We start from the raw sequence: 21,848 nt of genomic DNA, 5'->3' as shown, positions 1-21,848 counted from the left end.
GAGGGAAAAAAAATCTCATCTCCTTGAACATAATTAATTTAATTGTCCTCATTAGCTGTACCATTTGTTTTGATTTTATTTCTCCCTTTCCCCACACAACTTCTCCCTCCCTCTTTTCTTCTCCTTCTCTGAGTGCATTGGTGGAGAGAGGCACACACACACACTCACACTGCTGTATTTTCAGAGTGGTTGTGGCAGAGGTAGTCTATAAACAGAGGGAAGTGAGGCTCTTCTGAGCGTATGGGTGTGTGCAGGAGAGAAGCAGGCTTCTGTCAAGTTTTGCTTTTCTCTATGAGCAGATCAAATCAGCAGAAAGGGGCTTTGTTAGTCTGCGGCCTCTGATTGTGCTTTTCGGGTTCTTGCTCAGGTTGGTTGTGGCTGAGTTTTGTTACTACTTAAAGGGAGAGGGGGCAAGAGATTCAGGAATTGTTCATTGCACAGTATGCTTGTTCCAGGAACCTTTATTTATATATATATATATATATATATATATATATATATATAAAAGGGAGAGAGAAGCTTACTCGGGGGGGGGGGGGGACCTGTCCTAAACATATGCATTTCTGAGGTTGCTTTGATTTTTATTAGAACTGCTGGATTATATGAGGCAGGGGTGTAGATGGCAGAGAACTTCAATGCTTTTAAATCTTTCTTGGGTCTTGGAAGACTTCTGTAATATGAGTGTCATTCAAATTTAGGGTATATTGTAAGCTGACATCTTTCAAAGCTTTGTGGAAATCTAGTGTGGTGCTTCTAATAGCAGACAACAGATATTCACTTTGAAGTCTGAAAACTGTATTCACAAATTCTTAATCTGGTCTTTCTCCAACTGCAGATGGCTCTTAGAGGAAGAAGCTTTGGATTTTTTTAACTTTATTTACAGTAGGCTAGGCTCAACATCTTTATTATAAAACACGAAGAAACAATCATCTGTGAGCGTGACTGAATATACCAAAGCGTGTTATATCTCTTCTGTGTTTGCATGTCTGTCTGTCTCTTGGTCAGGGGTGCGCAACTCCTATAACACACCCTTGCCTCTTCTTTTTTTTTGGGGGGGGGGGGAAATTGGGGGTTTGAGGGGTTTTTTTCTGGTTTTTTCCCCCTTCACCACTATGTAGAGAATAAGGATCTGTCTCCAGCTCCTGGGACGAGGATCCCGCAGGGGGGAAGGCGGCTTGCCTCCCCCCCGCACGCCGCTGAAAGAGTACGCTGAGGGTGGTGGCGAGCGGTGCCCGGCGTGCGGCGGGGCCGAGGACCGGGCCGTGCAGCGGGAAACTTTCACGCTGGAGTTTCCACTCCTTCCTGAGCAGCTCAGATCTAGCAGGGAGAAGAGACAGCGTTTTCACCTTCAGGGATTTTTCTCATTACTCATTAATAGAGAGATATGTATCTTGCCCCTTTTTTTTTTTTTTTTTGCGTAGGCAACTTATTGTTTTGTTTAAGCAAAGTATTTGGGGAGGAGTGATGGGGGGGGCACGCTCCCCTGTTTCCCCGGGTCTGTTTCTGGAGCACTCTCTGGGAAGGTGATCCTGAGCCGCTTCAGTAGAGGTCACTTGTGTGTGCGTGTGTGTGTCCCTGGTGTTTGTGTCTAGCATATGCATGTGGTTTTGCTGACTGCACTTGCAGGCTTGTAAATTTTCACCATGGGAAATTACCAACAAAGCCCAATCTGTCTCCTGGCTGCTTTGCACTTTCCGAGGGCGGCTGTACTTGAGCGAGCTGCAGAACGAGAGAAAAAGAGAGAGGGAGAGGGAGAAAGGGGGAGTTGGGAGGGAGGAGGGGGGAGAGGGAGAGGAAGGGTGGGTGGAGGGGGAGAGAGGTAAATAGCCTTAAATCGGAAGGGAGCTGCTTCTCTGTGGTCTTCCACAAGAGCTGCCTGGGCTCTGCTGGCTCAGTAATAACTGAGTGACCTTTTCTTTTGCTGTATTATGTCTGGCTGGTAAGGGATTGCATTTTGCAGCTGATAAAGCCCTGACTTCATTCAACTCGGCTCCTCACACGCTGCTTTAGGTAAGTTGTCTTCAGCCAGGACGGAGACAGACAGCCTTGGACTGCAAGATACTAAAAGGAGGACACCTGTAGCTCGGATGCGGTCAACACAATTACTTGGCGGATCCTTGAGGACCTCATTATTTTAAACTTAAAGAATAGCGATCTCCCTCCCCATCTCTCCCACCCCCTCTTTATTTTTTTTTCCCCAAACAATGCTTCTTTTTGACCTTTCCCAAGGAGAAGAGCTACAAAGCAGCCACTGTGCTTATTGAACTGCCTCCCCTGTATCGCTTAATTGAGAAGGTAAGTGAGGCAACTGTGTACATAAGCTTTGGGTCATTTGTGTATGTGTGTCTGCATCACTCTCTCGCTCTCCCTCTCCCTCTCTCTCTGAGTCATAAGCCGGGGCTGCAATACACACACACTCATCTCTGCACTGCAACTTTCACTTAAGCTGCAGCTCTGCTGAGACTGTTTTGTTTAAATCATGTGAGGCTTCATTATTTTTATGATGAGACATGAAATACATGCAAGCGAGGGATGCTGAGCGAAACCCATCCAGCTGTACGTCTCGAGAAATAGCAGCCAAAGTTAACAATGAATTGCAGCAAACATCTCCCTCTTCCCCCCCCCCCCCCGTTATTATTGTTGTTATTATTATTCTTGCTTCTTCCAGAGCTTCTCGAAACGTGCTCTCAATTATCAAGGGAGTCGGTTAATTTCCCCACTCCCCGGCTTTAATCCACGAGCCTCCCCGTGCAGCCGTTTCATTCGCAGCCGGCTCGGTGCAGGGTTAACCCTTTCGGCAGAGCGGCGGCGGGAGCTCCGGGGGGGGGACAGAGCGGGCCGGGGGCGGCGGGGAGCGGGGTCCGGGCTCACGCAGCCTCTCTTGGACGGGCGCGAGAAGAGGGGCAGCCAGGCTGGCCTTACGAAATAGTACTTCTGTCTACGATCCTTTCTCCCCCCCGCCTTCCCCCCCCCCTTCATCTCCCCTCCCCTTCCTCCCCCCCCCCCCCCGCCCCATTCTCCCTTCATACTGAGCACGATACGGTATGCTAACGCCGCATGTGACAGTTTAATCAAACCCATTTGTTACAACAAAGCTAAGAGACCGCAGGGATTATAGGCTTACGGGCAGAGTTGGGGGAGCGTGTGGCTCCGCGGCCCGCCATCGCCGTGCGCGGCCCCGGCGGCCCGGGCCGTGCCGTGCCGCCCCCCCCGCCGCCCCCGCCGGGCTGCGGCGCGCCGCGCCGCCGCTCACTTGACCCCGAGCCGGGGAAGCACTTGCTACTTTTGCCGGGATTCGGTGCTTCAATGAGAAGGAGCTCTCCAGGCGCCCGTAAATCAACTCATGCAGAAAAAGGAGAAAAGTTTTGGTAAGGCGGCTGTCTCCTGCTTTCGGGCGCCCCGAGCAGTAAGCGGTGCGCTTTAAGGGAGCGATGGGGAGGGGGGGGTGAGACAACGAGAGTGTTGCTCTTGCCTCTTCCATCCTGAACGCGTTGCCGTAGCGAGCGCCTGCGTGTGCTCTAGAGAGACCCAAAATACCGCTTCCTAGGACAGCTTTGCAGGACCGCTGGTTAATCCAATTAATCTTGCTAGGTGCAACAAATATCGCTACATGCTACCCCCACACCTCCCTCTCCCCCTCTTCTCCCCATCGCTCCGTCCCTGCGACGCTTGAAAAGGAATTGGCACAAAAGGCTCGAGCGTCTAACTCCAAAAGAGATTCTTTGTTGTAGAGTGTATGTTTCTTATTTATTTTTTTATTTATTTTGCATGTGAGCTGCATCAAAATTGAACTCAGTCTTGCAAATCTCTTGTTGGCCTTTGCCAAGCACTAGCACTTTGCTGCCATGGTAACTGTAATTAAACTGATAAGAGTGGAAAAATGTCAGTATCTCTGAGCCTTGCAGCTGCATTGGAGAAAAAGGGAATCAAATTGGTTCCCAGCACCACTGCTCTAAAAAAGGAGGGAGGGAGTGGAGGGGGCTGGGGGGGAGGGAGGTGGGGCGGGGGGGGACGCGGCAGGGGTAGGAACATAGCTAAGCGGCTCCCGGCCCTGAGATCTGGGGACGTCTATTTGCCGTGTTGTCCCTTAGGGGGCTACAGCCCGCAGGGATGCTCTGGGCCAGTGAACAGAGAGAAACAAGCTTTTAGGCCCAATCTAGCTTTCAAAAAGAGAAGGGGAAAGAAGAAGAGAAATCTTTTGTTTGGTGTCTCTTGGCAAGCGACTAGCCATGTTGGCCAAATTCTTTTAATCTGTATCACTGCTCCCAGCTGTGGGACTGCATTCCCATTTTTAGTTTTTACCTAACCTCTTCTCTTTTCTCTTCCCCCCCGCCCCTTCCCAACCCACCTCCTTATTAAAAAAATCAAAAACGATAAAGGGAAAAAAAATCATATTCCTCTGTAGAAGAAGGGGCAGGAGGTGAAGTTTAGTTATATACCATGGAAAATTAACTCAAAAGTATACAGAAGAGACTATATTCAGAGTACTGAAATCCTTTTATTTAAAAAAAAAACAACACTGAGTGTTACGGAGTTGCGGATACTTTGTTGTGTTAACTACAGAAGCTGAGACTGTGCGGATGAATGGCACAGAACAAGAGAGCATAATGGAGGCAATCAACCGTTAGGCTGGTTCACAATGCAATCCAGGCAATTAAAAGCTCACCAGAGTTTAAATGAAATGGTTCTACTTATTTCTGTGCACCACACTGCACAGGCTATTATTTATGTCTCTTTTTTTAATTATGATTTTCCTTAAACTGTCAAGTAACTCGGAATAGCAGGGTCTCGGAGGCAATAAGAATTTTCCACAGAACAATTTACATGCCAATCTAAAACTAGTTACGACTCCTGATGTGCTACATGCGAGTTCTGAAATGTTTCTTAGCTTCTGAAACCTTAACTTCTTTTTTTTTTTTTAAAAGTCTATGTGTATTGTCCTGAATAATTGGAGCTCTGAATGCTTTTAGGATGAAGCTACAAAGTGGGAAAGCATCGGAAAAGTATTCTTTTTATCTTCTACTAGATCTCTAACTCTCTTGTTGACTGCATTATGTCAGTTTGCTGTCTTAAAGACCAGTTCACTGATACATAATTTGCTCCAAACTAATTTTTATATATATTTTTTTTTTTTTTTTTTTAAGTAGAGGCAACTTTTCCCTTTCTTGCTGTACATACTACTGTCCTTGGTAGAAGCATGATCGTGCCCCTACAATGGATGGGGGGAGAGTGGTCTTTAAAAGTTTGGGTTTTGTTTTTTTTTTTTTTCCTAGTGATCCTCTGCGCAGTAATATCCTTTCAAAGACTGTCTGTACCACAAACCAGAAACTGAGTTCCGAGGGTTTTGTGCTGCACTCAGCACCATCAGGAACCAATCCTGCTTACAGATGCCACTACATCACTAACAAAATACAGTTCATGATGTCAAATCTTAATTCCCTTTTATTTTTGAGCAGGGTGATGATTGGAATGAAACAGATTTTTGCTTATTTGCCTTCCTCCAGCAGCCTAATTCAGCTTTTTCCAGCAATCTTTCCTCTTGATCCTGAAATTCATAGTTACAAATTGGTTGACAATGTTTCATCACACAATAATAGCAGTAACCATGGATGGGAATCAGTTGCATCAAAGTTATTTTGGGAGACCAAGGAAAATCCAAGAACCTGTAAATCAGGTTATGAAGTTTTCCCTTCAAAAATCCTAAAGGTGGTGGATAGTTATTAAGAAGCCTTATTCCTGACACAACTCGGCAGTTTATGTGCAGTATCTTGGGGACTGGGGGTGGAAGGAGGGAGGGAATGGAGGGAAGGATAGAGGAAGCCCTTGAAAGTGTATTGGGGTGAAATAAAAAGGACTTGTTTGACGGACAGACTAGGAACTGAAATCTCTCAGTTCTGAGAACAGATCTGCTCTGTGATGCAGAGCATGGGTAGGAATCTGCAGAACTGAAGGGAAAGCGGGGTTTGATTTTTTTTTTTTCCAATTTTTTTTTTCCCCTCAGCCTCAGTGTAGCACTTATGGAATTGTACCTTTTTTTGGAAGTGCTCCATAAGCTCTGCCTTCCTGCAGTGCTGTGTGCTGCTACCTGATATTTCAGCAGCAAGCAGTTTGGATGGTTTTGTGGGTGCTGTCAGGCTCTGAAAGGGTTCCTTCCTGTGTCCTAAGAAGTAAATGGGTACTTAAACCACAGCCTGTGAAAAGCTGGCTGACAGTAAGCTGCAGGTACTCTTATTGCCAAATTAAGAGAGAGCTAAAAATACATGAGCGCATATCTGAAAAGTATAACTGCATTGGAGATCTTATGGGAACATTAAAGGGAAGAGAGATGGTCTGTGAGATGATCTGCGTTAAGGTGGCTCTCTCATATGATACAGAAAAAAAAGTAATTTAATGTTCTGTTTTCAAAATTCAGTGATTTAATCCAGGGCATGTGAAGAAAAGGGCATGAGCAAAGAATTTGGAGATACATAAAACACTTATTGGAGTGTTGTTTTGTGCTTTGTTTTGTTTAGATCCAGTCTACACTTCCAAAAAAGAGTAACTTTTTTTATAATGAAGTAGTAGTTTGGGGATTTTTTTTTTTTTACTTTCATTAAAATAGAAGCAGCTTCATCTCAAGTAAAGCGAGAAAAGATCAGATCTATCTGAGGAGAAAAGCATTCCTTCCCTCCAAAAGCTGCTGCAGATTGAATGCCTAATCTGAAGATGCTGCCAGTGGGATGTCAGCAGCACCTTCTCTTTCAGCCCTGAGAAAATAGACACGCAGGGTTGTTAACACTACTTCCATAGGGCGTCTGCCCCATTTCACTCGTCTCTACAAGGAGGGTTTGCGCTAACTGACGTGAATGACAGCGCTCTGTCTACTTTCCTCATGTAGTAAATGTCTCAAAAACCGCGCAGGGGTACGTGCAAGATCGTGCAAGCTGAGGTTTTATTTGGAATACAACAACCTCGTGTTTGCGGCATACGCCTCGGGAATGATCCGGCTTGATTATTGCAATTTGCTCAGATGTTCGCTCGGTGAGCCGGGTTTCTGTGGCACCTCGCTGCCCTCAGAGAGCGCGGGACGGGAGATCAGCCTGCATCGGAGACTGTCAGCCTCTGCTCTCTAACCCGCTTCCTTATCAGGCGACAAAATTTTTACATTAAGATTTTTTTTTTTTTTTCTGGAAAGCCTTTAACTGTGTTAGCTCCTAGTTTATCCTGGTTTCCCTCGAGCTAAAGATTAAAGTCCTAGAACAGCCCTTCATGCTTCTCAACTTTTTTACTGAGTTTAAAGAAGTTGATGAAAACTGTGCCCGATTTTATGCGTTTGTCCTCTACGTGGCCGAAGAGGGGGGCTGGGGATAAGCATGTTGTCGGCATGTTATCGGGTGTTTATGCTCTACTGTGATACACAACTTTACAGATTAAGGCTTTTCCACCAAGTGAAGGTATTAAAGATCCAGTGGGACTTCCCAGTAAAACGTCTGGTATAGGTTCTTTACCAAAAATCTCTGACACTTTCATCGCTTTTAGTCATTTATTTGTAGCCACTTTATTTTGCTGCTTCATGTATGTACCCTGGATTCAGGGGAGTCAGCTGGCAATTGCAAACACTGTAAAGGCTCAGCCTTTGTCTCGTGGTGCTTGCTCAAGGTGAGAGATGTGTGTTCGATCCCAGGTCTGCCATAGACTGACTGTGGAACCCTGTGCAGGTCGTTGGACCTCATCCTCTTCCTCGTGAAGGAGAAACAGATCTTACGAGTCTGTAAGTGGTGTAGGAGCTATGACAGTAGCATTGACTGGGAAGTAACGGGAAGGCAGCAATGCCATTTTTTATACTTATTGGTAGAAAAGCACAGACTTTACCCTTTTGTTATGAGCTTTAGATGTTATGTGGCAGTGCTGCCATGGTACTTTGTGGTGCCCACTAGATCTGTCTGTATATCACTGGACAGTTAATTTAACAGATAAATATATCGCTCCAAAATGCGTGATAGAGTGTATTGCAAAGAGGAGAGCAGGGCTGTTTGCTCATATGTCACAATAAGAATGACTATTTCTAATTCAGTCATCAGCTTTGCAGGTGAAATTTTGGACTTCAGCTTGGTAACCCTGGAAAGCCACTTAACGGGCTCTAGACTTGCTGCGGTCCACATAAATTCAAGGTGTTCCACGTACACGTAGACGTACGGATCCCTGGGACACTTCGGCTGGCGTAGCATTTAGCCTCTTGTCTTCACAGCGCTCATATCCGTAACGGCACGCTGTACCTTTGCGTCAGGGATTATACTCATTTTCGTGTTTTCCTTATTAGAGCTCTTAAAAAAAAAAACAACAAAACAAAAACCCAAACCCCGACTTGTTCATGTTCTAGATCCCTCAGCCTGCCGGTCTGTAGTGCTCCTATGGCACCAACCAAGATCATCTGATAGAAACTGGGACTGTAAAGCTTTCTTAACATTAGGTAGTAGAGCGTTCTTGATGAGGAGCTCTTGAATTTGCTTTTCTTTGTTACGAGACTCTACTTGACCTTTCCCAGTCTCTACATAATAACAGGGTATTGCAATACCCTGAATTTTGGGGTAGGATTTGCTTATTGGCAAGAGCATTCATTCCCCGGTCTTGACAAATTCTCATTGTAATATTCAGATGCACTCTAATGAGTAGCATTTTTTTTTCGCTACATGTCTGACTGGCTTTAAAACAGTGAGATAACTTTAATCATCACCTAACCGCTTGTCAGTTCTCTCTTTCTGGTGCCTGTTTCATGTCCAACAAAGCATCCGCAGGGCTATGATTGTGCTTATTCTAAGAAGCCACTTTCAGAGAATTGGTCTGAGTGTAATGGGGTGGCAGTTGGTGCGATTAACCAAGAGAGACCAGTCTGTAAACACTTTGGGGCAGTGACCTTCTCTCCCCATTTAGTGTAAAACTGAGGGCAATCGGTTTTTGTATGGATCTCTGGAGGCTGGCTGCAGTGTTCTGCTCAACTCTGTTCCACTTTTACCAGTTCCCTCCCTTAAACAGTGGTTGAGGCATTTGAATCGTTATTTAAATGCTCTCTGCTATTACATCAAAAGGTACATATACTTAATGGACACTACTGTACTCCTTGTCCCGAGCTAGCTGTTGGCTAAAATTGGGATTGGAAAGTGGAACAGAGGTTTTTTTATATTTTTTTTTTTTTTCCCTTGGCAAACTAGCAACTCTCCAACCTTGTGCAGATTACTTAAAATCAGTTTTTTTCAGAAGATCCTTACACTGCAGGTTGTAACTAGAGATGCTGGTACTGAAGCCTCTGGAAATCTGATTGCTTCATTCATGTGACTAACAAGATCCGAAACCTTAAAAATGAAACACCCCTCTGCCAGCGCCAAAATGTCTATGTCAAACCTCCCTTAAACTCTGGCCCTGTGCCACTAATAGCTTCAGTCTTTTCTTTAGAATCCGAAGTGCTTTTTTATTTTGTAAAGACAGTGCAAATAGCTAAATCTACATATTTGGACCTATGTTTGCAGTGATAAATATGTTGTTTATGCAAATATTTCATAGCTAAATATTGGATACTTTGGGTGAAACTGGATGACTTTTCAACTGAACTGTTTTAATTTTTCATTTTAATTTTTTAATCCAATTTGTTTTCAGCAAAGAGACCAGGTAGATGAGATGTTAAAGAGAAGCTGCGGAACGTAGAGCAGTGGAAGTTTCTGCTTTCAGATTTATCTTAACATTGTTTTCAGCTTGCTGTGCACTATCTAGGTTATTGCATCCTACCTACACGATTGCCTTTTTAACGAACTGGGTGTGGGGAGAGCGGCAAGGTGGAGGAAGAAAAAGGCAAGGCTCGTTCTCGAGAGAATATCTATTTTCACTCTTCTCTTGTCTTGTTGTATTTCAGGTATACAAATGCTCTCAGTCCAGCCAGACACCAAGCCGAAAGGTTGTGCTGGCTGCAACCGTAAGATTAAAGACCGGTATCTTCTAAAGGCCCTGGACAAATATTGGCATGAAGACTGCCTGAAATGTGCCTGCTGTGACTGTCGCCTGGGGGAGGTGGGCTCTACTTTGTACACCAAAGCCAACCTTATCCTTTGTCGCAGAGACTATCTGAGGTAGGCCACATCCTTCTTACGTTCACTGACAAACCTGGTAAACCTGTTCCGTCCTTCCTACGTCGTCGCTATCGTGTAAGCAGTACTCGAGGGCTGCAAGGCTGAGTATATGCGGAGGATGAGGAAATAGATACTGAAATACGGAGATAAAACTAAAATCTGAATCAAAAAGCACGCTTCGCCAGGTCATGCAGGTGGTTGCCAGTTTCCTGATGCTAATACTGGGGTCCTGTGCTCAGAGGAGGAAGAGAGTAACCCCCCCCGCACTTCCTACAGCGCTGTGCTCCCAGGAGCTGGTGGTCTCCTCCTGCTCCTTAGAAGCGTGGAGGTGGCCAGGCGTAGCAGCCTGAAACCGCGCCCGTGGGTTTCACCAGCTCCAGGCCAGGGTTTGACCTCTGTAAGCGCGGACTGCTTCGCTCGTCTCTGCTTACCCGCTTTCGTCAGCTTAGTTTGCCAAGGAATTTCGTTTGTGGCACGGGAAGCTTTTATGACTGTTGCCATTTAGCTGTTAGAAGCTGGGCCCAGATGACCAGCTGCCTTCCCCGCGCGAAATGGCCATGAAGCCAGCAGGCTCAAATCTACTCTGTTCCCAGTTTAACTCAGTGACCTGGGTGGGACGCTGGATAACTTGTCGCTGCGTCTCAGAGATAGCAAATCGTCACCTCATTTTTCTTTATCTTCTTGTTTGCTTGTGGACCTACGTTCTCAAAAGTATTTGAAGTATAACCCGTAGCAAAGTACTGATGAGCAGCACCAGGTTAGTTTATCTGCAGATCGTATGTGAATAAATCGAGAAACTTTGCAGGAGCTCAGTTTCGTCTCCCTAGGCTCTCAACTGTAAATAGAGAGGAAAGGCTCCTCTGGGGCGGTTCAGAGCACCTATTTCCCACAGGACACCTTTCCTCCGGTCCCTGTGGAGAGGGCCTAATGAGACTAGCTGCTCCAGGCTAATGTGAACTTCTGGGAATATTTCCCCTGGCCCTGTAGTGAAGCCTTTTCCTTTAAACGGGGCATTCAAGTCAGTAATACATTGGGGAAAAATTAAAATTCTCTTTGAATGCGGTAACTTACAAGTTCAGTTTAAGCACAGGTACCAAATGGGATGCTCCCACACACTGATCAGTTCCCAAGTTGTACAGCATGGGTAAGTTGGAACAGGGATCAAGACTGAAGTGTTAACAACTGTTGGTACTCCGGCTCACTACGTTACAACCTGTTTTTTCTAGAGTGGAACAAAAACCTTCGCAAATGCGTTGTGTGGTGTTTGAGCTGGGGCTGGAAGACAGATCAGCTTCTTCAGACGTGGGTTTGGACTACTTAGTGGTAAAAGGGCTCTGCTACCCAGTAAAACTCTGAACTGAACGCAAGATAGAGTGCTGGGAATTTAGCATAGAGTCTGCATCTTAAGCCATTGTGTCAGAACTGCCAAAGAAGTAGGTAACAAAACTTTAAAAAAACAGTTTTTTTAAAATGAAGTTTTAAAAACTGGCAGGGAACTGTTTGAATAGAAGGGAATTGTTGTACGTGAACCGAGGTCAGTTGTGATCTTAAAGCGTGTGTCTAGAAAGAGGGGTTGGAACAGCTTTTGTGGGGAAGGTAACACTTATCTTAATTTTTAAAACCCATTTTAAGAGTTTTTCTACAACGAATGCCTGGAGGAGTGAGAGAACTCTGCTGTGGCTGTTTGATCCGAGTTCCAAATTTACGGGAGACTTTGAACTTACTGAATCTTCCAAGTGCTAGTGCAACAGATACAATGTTTTAAAATCAAATGTTTGAAATCAAAACCAAAAGTGATCTAGTAGTAGAGATATGACCAAAGCATTTCCTCAGCACAGATGCACACACACTGTTGCTCTCTCGTCTTTGAAGGTCTAACAGGAGTAAATATTTTGCTATCAGATTGTTGAAATTCTTACGAAGTGATTCAGAGAAAGGAGGCTATTATGACCACATTCAAAACTGGTATTTCAGTTATTTGTTCATATAGAATATATACTGTTGCAGTAGTGAAACCAGCATACATGAGAAATCGTATAATTGGTTTTAAGATGTTTCTGTTTTTTTGTCTCCAGGTTTATCAAGTCTTAATGAAGTTATCTTTTCATGAGCCTTTTTTTTTTTTTTAGTGATTCTTGTGAGTGCATAGATTTAAACTTGGTATTTACACTAAACTTCAAACTGATGCACTTAAGGTAATTGCAGATAGTCATTTGCCTCATTGCATCTTATCTACTTAGTTATACAGTGAAACTATAAAAGTGATCTTTTTAATGCTAATGTAGGAACTAGTTAAATGTTCTCTAGCTTTGTAGTCAAATAAGCTTTCACATTTAGCAACCTACTTGTTATGAATTTAAAGGACAAATTACTTTGTACTAATGATCAGATTAGGGTTCGATTACAGCTTCAAACTATTCTCTTTATTTTTTTTTTTCGTTTTAACCATAAAGGGAGTCTTTTGCTACATATAAAACAGTTCTGGCTTCCTATTAATTTATGTGGTGCCCTCTAGAGGATATGTGGTTTGCACGATACTATAAAGAGTAAAATTGCTTATTAACTTGTCTCTCTGTGTTCATTATGTCTTTCAATAAGACAGCCATTCTACAGATGCTATAAGCAATAACGTAGCCAGTCTGGGTGCTTTAACTTTCATGGTTAAATTTGCAAACTGTGTGATTGTGTCTTTGGCTATTTGCAAAGATAGTTCCAGTATTTCTAATTTAGCGATGCCTGCCAAAAAAATAAACACTCCCTCAGCTCCGATGCATGCTCTCGTTCTGCATTTGAGCCCTGAGGTACCTGCTCTGGTGAGCTTTTTGTAAATACTCTGTATCTTCAGAACTTCAAAACTTGCTTGGCTTTAGCTCTTTTCTTTAGCTTTCTCCTTTGGTAAAATTAGTTAATTTTACTATATCAAAACCTTTTTCTCTGGCTTGGGGGCGCATTGAGGGGATGGAAGAAATCTTTAATGAGGTAATGAGCTTGGAAGATGTTTTGGGTGCGAGAGGCTTTATCCTGGAATCTGATTGACGCTGGTCACTCCAGTGGTTTCGGAGGTGGCCTAAGACAGCAAGGGTGTTAGGGTGGCCGCGGCAGGAACGAGCTCCGTTTTCTTAACGGGGGTGAGAACTGACTTGAGTAAAGAAAGGACTTAATGTTAGAAATAACACGCTCGGTGAAAATGATATGCAGAGTATAATTCCCCTGCAGGCTTCTGTCTCCTGCTTATACACTCTTGGGTTAGAAAGTGAAGACTTAATTTAAGGAACTTAGGTTTACGCCAATATTTCAAGTCCATTTACAGTGTGAAATATGTGGGTTTGTTTTTTTTTTTTACCCTTTTCTTTTCCCCTCCAGAGCTCTATGTGACATCTTAATGTATCAGCCTACCCTGCTCTGTCCTGTCTTCTGGCTGGCAGCATGTCCATCTACAAGCACAATATTCCCTTTGAAATCTGCCATTACTGCCATCAGTGACCAGTCGTTATGTTAATAGTCCTTGGGCTGTTACCATGTCAAACTGCTTGTTAACTGGAATGTTCTTACTTATTTAAACTGCAGGTATGAGTTGTGTGAAATGTGCTTTGGTTGCGCGTTCTGGGCTGCTTCTGCTCAAAACGATAGGGAAACAGCGGAGCGTTTGCCTTTGGGGTGCCAAGGGATTTGCTTTCTGTTCCATCTGCTCATTTGATTTCTGCATATTTGTGAGGTCCTCCTACCCCTGGGCAGCCTCCTCATTTCAGGTGCAACTGTGTGCAGTCTTGTCTTTTAGCCTTGCGTGCAAATGGGCAGCCGCGGATATTTCCAGATGCACAGCAATGCCCGCCGCACATTTGAGATTAATATCTGGCCCCTAAAAGTGTAAAATGAAAGACCGACAATTACATGTAATTCAGTTGTATTAAATAATGAGCTTCCTCGGATGCAGTGAAAATATGAAAGTACAGCTGTGCTAAGCTAGTAGCAATGTAGGTCAATCACCCTTTTCACTTAGGTTTTTAACTACGCAAACCCTGCTGAGCGACCAATGACTACAAAGTGCTGTTTCATTCCTATTTAATTTTGGCAGCATTTTACTGAAGAGCAGGCATTCATGCAGCTAAATTATCTTCACCGTTTCTGGTTTTAACTCCAGCTCCGTGACACTAAACGTTGGAGTGCATATCTCTTAGTAAACACAAAGAATATGGTTTCTGATTTATTTTTTTTTTCAAATCCATCTCTTAACATGGAAATTGAATTAGAACTTTTATTACTTTCTGCATAATTTCCCTAGCCAGGCAAACAGAACATAGGAAAAGGATTAACAAAACTAATATATTGGGGTGGAATTTTTGCCCTTAAACACATCTAGAACTTTATCGGGCATGGAGGGATGGTGATGCAAAAGTCTAACACCCCCACACACACCTGGGTATTGATTTTGCTTGTAAATGTACTGCAGGCTTTAAAAGTACTACTGACGACCCATGAAGATGAATAGATGAACTATTCCTGAAGAAGGGAGCAAATCGTGTTTTGTTTTGGTTTTTTTTCCTTCCCCACTTGGTGTTTTGAAGACCTGAGACAAGCCCCATTTTTAAAACACACGTATTGAATGAGATCTTGTTAAATAATGAGACGTGACTACAGAAAGTGAAGTGTTCAACCATAAGCATCGTGAAGGTGCTGCCTCTGTAAAATATTTAGCTTGTGAAACGGGTGCAGCCTGGAAAGAGTAGAGTTTAGGAAGCAGCCTTTTCCTGTATGACGGCTCACATTCTAAAGGCAATTATTATTAAAAAAAAAATATTACGTAGGAGTGCTTAGACTTAACATGTTTTGTGGCCTGGTACTGATTAGCAGATCCTATTTCTCTCTCGTGTTGTGGAAAGTGCACATTAAGTATTGCAAACACCTAAGCTACCAGCTCTCTTAAATGCACATATACATACTCTATATGGATATTTTCACAGGTAGTGGCTTATAAGGTGGTGTCAAAATGACACCTCGGTATGCTTCTTGCCCAGCTTGATTAAATAAGGGTAGATCTTTTAAGACTCTGAGTTTTCAGGAATATTGAGGTGTTTACAGAAGTGAGGCTTAAGAGAGCTCTGCTTTCTTCACTAGGACTTTGTAGAACTGAACTCTTATACATACACTAATAACCTTGTTGCAATGCATTGAGGTATTCAAGGGAATACTAGTTTGCAGGAATAGGCCCTAAAATATTTTAAAATATATACAAAAATGGTAGGTGTAACAGTCTGCTTGTTCTAATTTTGCTGTGCGAGATGAATGTTCTCCTAAATTTATATTGTGTCATTTAGCATGCCTTTAAAAAAAAAAAAAAAGGCAAGAATTGTCTCTCTCCCACTAATTGCCAAAGGTTTTGAAACCCTCCAAATGCCTTAACAGCCATTGAAGGGATAAGGGTATACTACAAGGACAGTAATGCACGTATGCACAGTTAATCCACCCAACTTCCAAAGAGTAATGCTTTTGATTTAGTTACACTCTGGCTAGTTTAGCTTGTTCTTATTTTAGTTCATCTGTGATAGCTTTTAATAAGAAACATTCAATTAAGCTGTTAAAATTGGTGTTTAAGTCATGTTGAAATGCTGTAAAATGTGTGTACTCAAGTTTGACACTCTTCAGTAGTTCCATGTGTTTCCTCATATCTGCTGGTACTTTTCTTCGGAGCTGCCAAATTTTTAATAATTGTGTTATTTTTAGTGGCTTAAAATACACAGTTTAACTTCCAAGAATGTGAATGTTCCCTCTTATAAGGCTTCTTGAAAACCAGACGTTTCTCGTGTGTTGTCAAAATACCTCATTAATCCCCTGGAAATGTTCAAAGAATTTCAGGAGACTTTTCAGATGAAAGTACAGTGCCTCTTAAAGCCTGTACAGCTCTTCATTACCTTGCTACAGTACAGTGTATTTTGATGGAAAATTATTTTACTACAAAGACTTTGTCAATTTATAGCAATTCAATAAAGCTTAATAAAAGTGGTGATTTTGGGGCAGCCTAGGTAAGTCCACAGTGCCAGAGGATGGGATAATGTTCTTGCTGGAAGAATAGCAATTCCATAGGTCTGTTTAGTATTTTGTATAACCTCTTATAAAAGAAGTAGAACTTTTTTGATTTCTTCCTTGCTGAATTTTTCCCCAGAAGTGACTTTGTGACTAGTGTTTTTATGAAATATGTTTAAAATAATACCCAGTACTGCAGGAGTAAATATTATCAACTATATTATGACATGTGATTTGACATCCAAGGTTTAGTTGGAAGCTTTCTGCATTTTTGGCCAGAAGCATATGTGAAAAAATGCATCTATGTATAGTATAGTAGAAGAATATTTGGCTCTTATTACCTAGCACTGAGATGCTTTTAAGAAGTTCTGATTTCTGCTACATATCTGTTACTTAAAAAAAAGGGGTAGGGGAAGAAAGAAATCAAAATTATTTATTTGAAACTTTAATTATTTTTTTTTGTGGATATTTTACCCCAAACCAAAAAACAAGTCTCTACTACGTAATTAAAAAAAAAAGTTTCTTACTGAATTTTGTTACGTTGTATTTGCTATATTCTTCGAATGTTCCCGATAATATATAACATTCCTTCTTGATGTGAATGTTTGAATAATATGTAACAGTCATAACTGTTTTTTCTAAAAGTATAGTCATGAGCAAAATGAAAACTTCAAATACCGCTCAGCTAGAAATAGAAATTTCATGTAAAATTTCTTAACAGATAATTGAGACTTGGCCATTGAAATGGACAACATTGTTACACGCTTTCAGCTCTCCTGACTTTAGGAATCGCTTTCTCTTTTAATTTCTCACTGAAGTTAAGTATATTCGTGGTGGATTTGGAAACCAAGAGACATGGTATGCAATACTCAAATGATTTCTAAATGAAATTGGTCTTAAATATGGCTGTCCTTAAGAATCCATATTTCAGGTATACATTACTAAATGCATTGGTTTTCTGATGGCTAACTTCCTAACGGACTCCGTAGTATGATAATGGATGACCCTTTAAATAAATCTAAGTAATAGCCACAACCTGCTTTTTTTTCTCTGATCAAAATATTCTTGAATTTTTGAAGTTTTTCAGACACAAATATCTGAAGCAATGAGTCTACATTGTCAAAAAGCTTTGCATGTTTTATGCCTGCTTCCCTGTAACAACCGTACTACAACTTCCTGCGGCTGCTTCTTGCATATTCTGAATCAATTAGCCTTTGGCACTCGAGTCTCATTGTATGTGATTGGTATTTTTTTTTTAAATGGCTATGGATATCAGTAGATTCATATTTTAAAAGAGAAAAGGCTGTTTAGGTCATCTCTAGGATGTGCTGCTTTTTTAGATGGATGTATGAATCTATCAAATTATCGTCTTCCTGAAAAAGGATGGATGGAAAAGGTAGTTGTACCTGATCAGGCCAAAAAACCAAGTCTGTAATGGGCTAGAAATAACTAAGATTTGGATTTACAGAAACCGCTGGTCCTGCTTCTTTCTAATATTTAGAAAGGTATTAAAAGAAAAACAAATAAAACCCCTGAAACCTACGACAAAAGTCGTATCAGATTTTGACCAAATACTAGTGAGAATATAAATTGCTCAAACAGGATAAGTAGTTCAGCCAAATTTGATCTTTAGCAAGCTGTGTATCAAAACGAAGCAATATATGGCTAAGATACCTTGCAAGCTCTCCATGCTCACGTCCTCTCTGCGCGTCTGCTTGGTACGATACTTACACATGTATTTACGCAGAAATCATGGTGGAATTCTGCATCCCATGTTGTACAAGTATGCGCAGTACGTCTTCTCTAAAACCAGTTAAGACAGACTTTAAGTGTATGTTAACCATTAAGCATCTTGATAGCCCCATCGCAGTCGGTGAGGTTACTTGCAGGCTTAATTTAAGCCTGCGCTACAATGGAGAGTATTTAGCACTTCTGTTTCAGAGGGCACAACAGCCTCAATTATTAACCGTAAAATATTTTCCTTTGGGTTTAGAGTGAACCCTGTTTATCTATTTTATAACAAAACACAACACAAGGGAACTTTTTGCCAGCAGAAAAGCATTACTTTTTTTATAAAAGAGCATGTTCAGCTCTGGGATGATGCTCCTTGGGAAATGCTCCTGAAGGTCTTGAGTGCAGTGGCATTCTGTGGTACTGGAATTTAAGCTTTTCATCTTTTCCTTTGCAAAAATGGTAATGTCTTACGTTGGCACATAGTGGATGAAAGTGAGAATTGCACAACACGCAAAGATAAAATTATTTTGAGGGGAGGAGCAGAGAACATCAGGGATTTTATTGTGTCTTTTCTACATTTGGGGGAAGTGAGAGTAAGTGAATAAGTGAGAATAAGTCAAGTTATACATTTGGATATACTGTAAGTGCCGATATATCTGACTATTTAGGAAGACACTATACTACACAAGGTAGCAAATGTCCCCTTGCTCTTGTATCACTGCTTTCATATCGTATTTTTGTTTTGAACATGTTCTGACTTTATGTACAGGAGTTACCACTTTTCTCTTTTGACACTAAAATGTGCAAAATCCTTGTGAATCAAGCATGATTTTTATTCAAGACAAACTTCCAAGCTATAAATATCAGCATATGCAATATCAGGTTCTAGCTTAGTGGATAGTATTTATTATATTGTAACCGTGCATTGAACAGTATTTTTGTTCCACCATGGGACAAAATAAATGTTATTTTTATTTTATTTTATAATTTTATTTTTTTGCAGATATCTTAGAGAAATACATATTACAGAAAAGTTGATGCAAATACAGATTTAATAATTAACCCCCCAATTAAATACAACTGCTCGAAGAAACAGGAATTTATTGCTGATCAACTTCTAAAAATAGTTCCAGTAACAATCACTGAACTTGGCTTTGTCTCTTAAATAAATTTTTAGGAAGGATTTCTAGGTAGTGATATCTTGCATGAATTACAGGCTATAGATTAGAGATGGTAATAACCATTGCAATCACTGTGAATGATTGTCTTGGTTCTCATCTTCTGTCACTATGATTACTTCTACATAAATCTTGTTTTTCTGAAGTCAGGACTGTTACCTTCAGAGCTACTACTCTGTCCCAAAATTTGCATTAAAAAATTAAGATTTTTTTTTTTTTTTTTAGATAGTAGAAAACTTAAAAATTCATCTTTCCATAAAGAAACAATTTTCATTTCTCCACTTCTTAACACAAATTATTTGTCTTAAATGAATTTTATACAGAATTCAGAAATTTCTAGGATTTGAGATTTGGGTTTACACCAAAATCCCCAAAACTGTTCAAAGAAATCTTTATTATAAGCCTAATGTTTCTGCGTTATACAAAGTGTCAAAACGGGGCAGGGCAGTCTCACTAAGGAGCTGTTCTGCACTAGTTTTTGTTGGCTTCCTTGTTTAATTTGTAATCTGATACGTTTAAGAACGCTTTATACTAAAGTACCATTAACCCTAATCCTTCAAATATATACTACATGCTTGACTTGATGGACCCTGAATAATCATACTGAAAGCTATAGGGCCTGTTAATTTAGAAACATGCCTTACTAAAGCCAAATATTTAAAATTGGAATGGCTTTGCCTGCAAGCTTATCTTGAATTGCTCGGTCCTCATTTTTCGTATGCTACGTTCTGTACAGCAATGACACCTACCCACAGCGAGGCATCCCTTCCTAGCGCCCTGCTCCAGGCAAAGCTCAAAACCACAACTCTGCTCTTGGCCAGGCACCTTGCTGCCACGTCTAGCATGTCAATCCAAGTTTTGAGACCTGTAACAACCGTGCCCCGTTTCTCTCTGGTGGAAAGGATGGTTATCTGTCTGCTAATACCACCACCCCCAAATCAAACTGCTGGTGCATGACTTAAGGGTCTAACTCTAGGCTTGTGTCTACAACCCACGGGCAGCTCATGGGCTCTGCTCTTCGGTTTTCCTGGAAGACAGCGAGCGGCAGGAGGTGGGACAAAACTTTATTAAAAAGCCCTGGGATCTTGTGTTGGTGTTTGTGAATCTTGCTTTCTCATTCACTTTCTCTTCATGCTCCAAAATTGTGCTAATGAACCTGTCCTGTGTACTTAGCAGCTTCAGGCTTCTAGAAGGATGTGTTCATTTTTATTAAGATATTAAATTCATGCATTTTTATGCTCTATATAGTATTAAAAAAAAAAAATCCAGCATGACATTGGATACTTATAACAGGGAGCACGAACAAGTAAATTAAAATATATTCTTTCTGCTCAGAATTTCATTTATTGAAACAATCTTAAAACCTAGAAGAAATGCTGCAAACACTGCAGCAAATATGCTGGTTTTAATGAGCTTGGCTGTAGTCTGAAGTTAGCCAAGAGCGCTTCCCCCCGCACCTCCTTACCTAATTCAGTCATAACGCGGAGTGAAACGCTAGTAAAAAGAGTCAGCAAGCAAAAAAAAGAGAAACGACTACTTCACAAGCACACATCCAAGGAGGGGTTGTCTTCTGTGCTCTTCCGAGGCCTTTCATGATGATCCCTGATGTGTCCCTGTCAGGGTCCCCATTACTCTCTGTCTCCAGGTGCAGCACAGCCTGGGCATTTTCCTATAATAGCCATAACAGCATCCGTGTGTCTTTTAAGTAGGCTCTCATCTGATAATTATAGGTGAAATATATGTATATATTTTATAAGAGCATATATGAAATATGTAGGTTAGGCGGCAAGTTATTTAACGATTTGGCCATGGAATAGTTTGAAGGTGAGCATGACGAGTACAACTTCTTCCTGCTATGATAAGCAGAGGATTGCTTTCCTTCAGTTCTTCTCCCTTGTTATACAAATATGTCTTGTCTACTAAAAGAGCCCTGAGGTCTACTCTTAATAAAAGCTAGTATATATTTGCAAAATTTACTGTAATTTGTCAGATTATCAGTCTTGATTGGAATGTACTGTGTCTGAACAAATAACTCTGGAACCAAATATCCTAAGTAATCTTATTAATCATGTAGTCTTACTGTGTTGGCAGATAAAGAGTTTTCCTCATGCCCTGTTGAGAAAATAATTTTTATCTATTTTATATATGTGTGTGCATAAACATATGTGTAAAGTTATTTTAGCAGATGTACAAACTCTCTATAATTTTTTTGTCTGCTTTCATTTTAATTACCACAAATCCTTTTCTTCTGAAGTCCAGTTCTTTCTCCTCATAAGCTGATCCTACTGGTTTTAAGGTGTGCTTTTTGGAAAAGTTAGTTCTTGTCACCAACGCCTACATGCCTCATGTTTGGCTTATTTGTGCAATACTGTCAATATTATATAAGTAGTACAGTGTTGTTCTTAGCAGAGTGTCAAAAAGCTGCTATAGGGACAAGTATTCCTTTTCCACTCCCCCCCAAGAAAAGAAGAAAAAAAAATTGAATAGGGAGGAACCAAATTTAGAAAATGATTGCAAGCATGTTTAGTTTCCCAGAAAATCTTGCCTTGGTGGAAAGATGTGATTTTGTCAGTGTAAGCCTGGAAAACCCTATCCCTGCAAGGCCCTCGAGAACCAACCTTCTTACCTCCCAGATTCTGAAGAACTGTTTAATGCACACTTTTAAGCACTGCTTTGAATCCTTAAGCTCCAGCTGACCTTCTGAGGAACCGAATCTAACCTAGACCCGGTTTGTTTGTCTGTTGAGAAAAGGCACTGAAAAGCACAGTTCCGTAGCCCATGTGCTAGATTAGCTTCCAGCAGTGCCTTGCTGTCTAGT

The 21,848-nt window shown here is 41.5% G+C and overlaps 1 protein-coding gene across 1 annotated transcript in view; it reads left to right on the top strand.

The window, feature by feature from the left end:
• Positions 1 to 3,343: 3,343 nt before the first annotated feature.
• Positions 3,344 to 21,848, top strand: part of LMO3 (LIM domain only 3) — a gene marked incomplete at both ends in the record, with an annotated part of 56,300 nt that continues 37,795 nt past the window's right edge. Inside the window, 2 exons of the mRNA XM_082002594.1 lie at positions 3,344 to 3,368; positions 9,884 to 10,097. Of these exons, the coding sequence (XP_081858720.1) occupies positions 3,344 to 3,368; positions 9,884 to 10,097 (239 nt within the window). The remainder of the gene's footprint in view (positions 3,369 to 9,883; positions 10,098 to 21,848) is intronic.

Source organism: Phaethon aethereus (assembly GCF_964289735.1).
Source record: "Phaethon aethereus genome assembly, chromosome: 1".
NCBI classification, from domain to species: Eukaryota; Metazoa; Chordata; class Aves; order Phaethontiformes; family Phaethontidae; genus Phaethon; species Phaethon aethereus.
The sequence above is the reverse complement of the archived record's forward strand: the minus strand, read 5'-3'. Positions and strand labels throughout refer to the sequence as shown.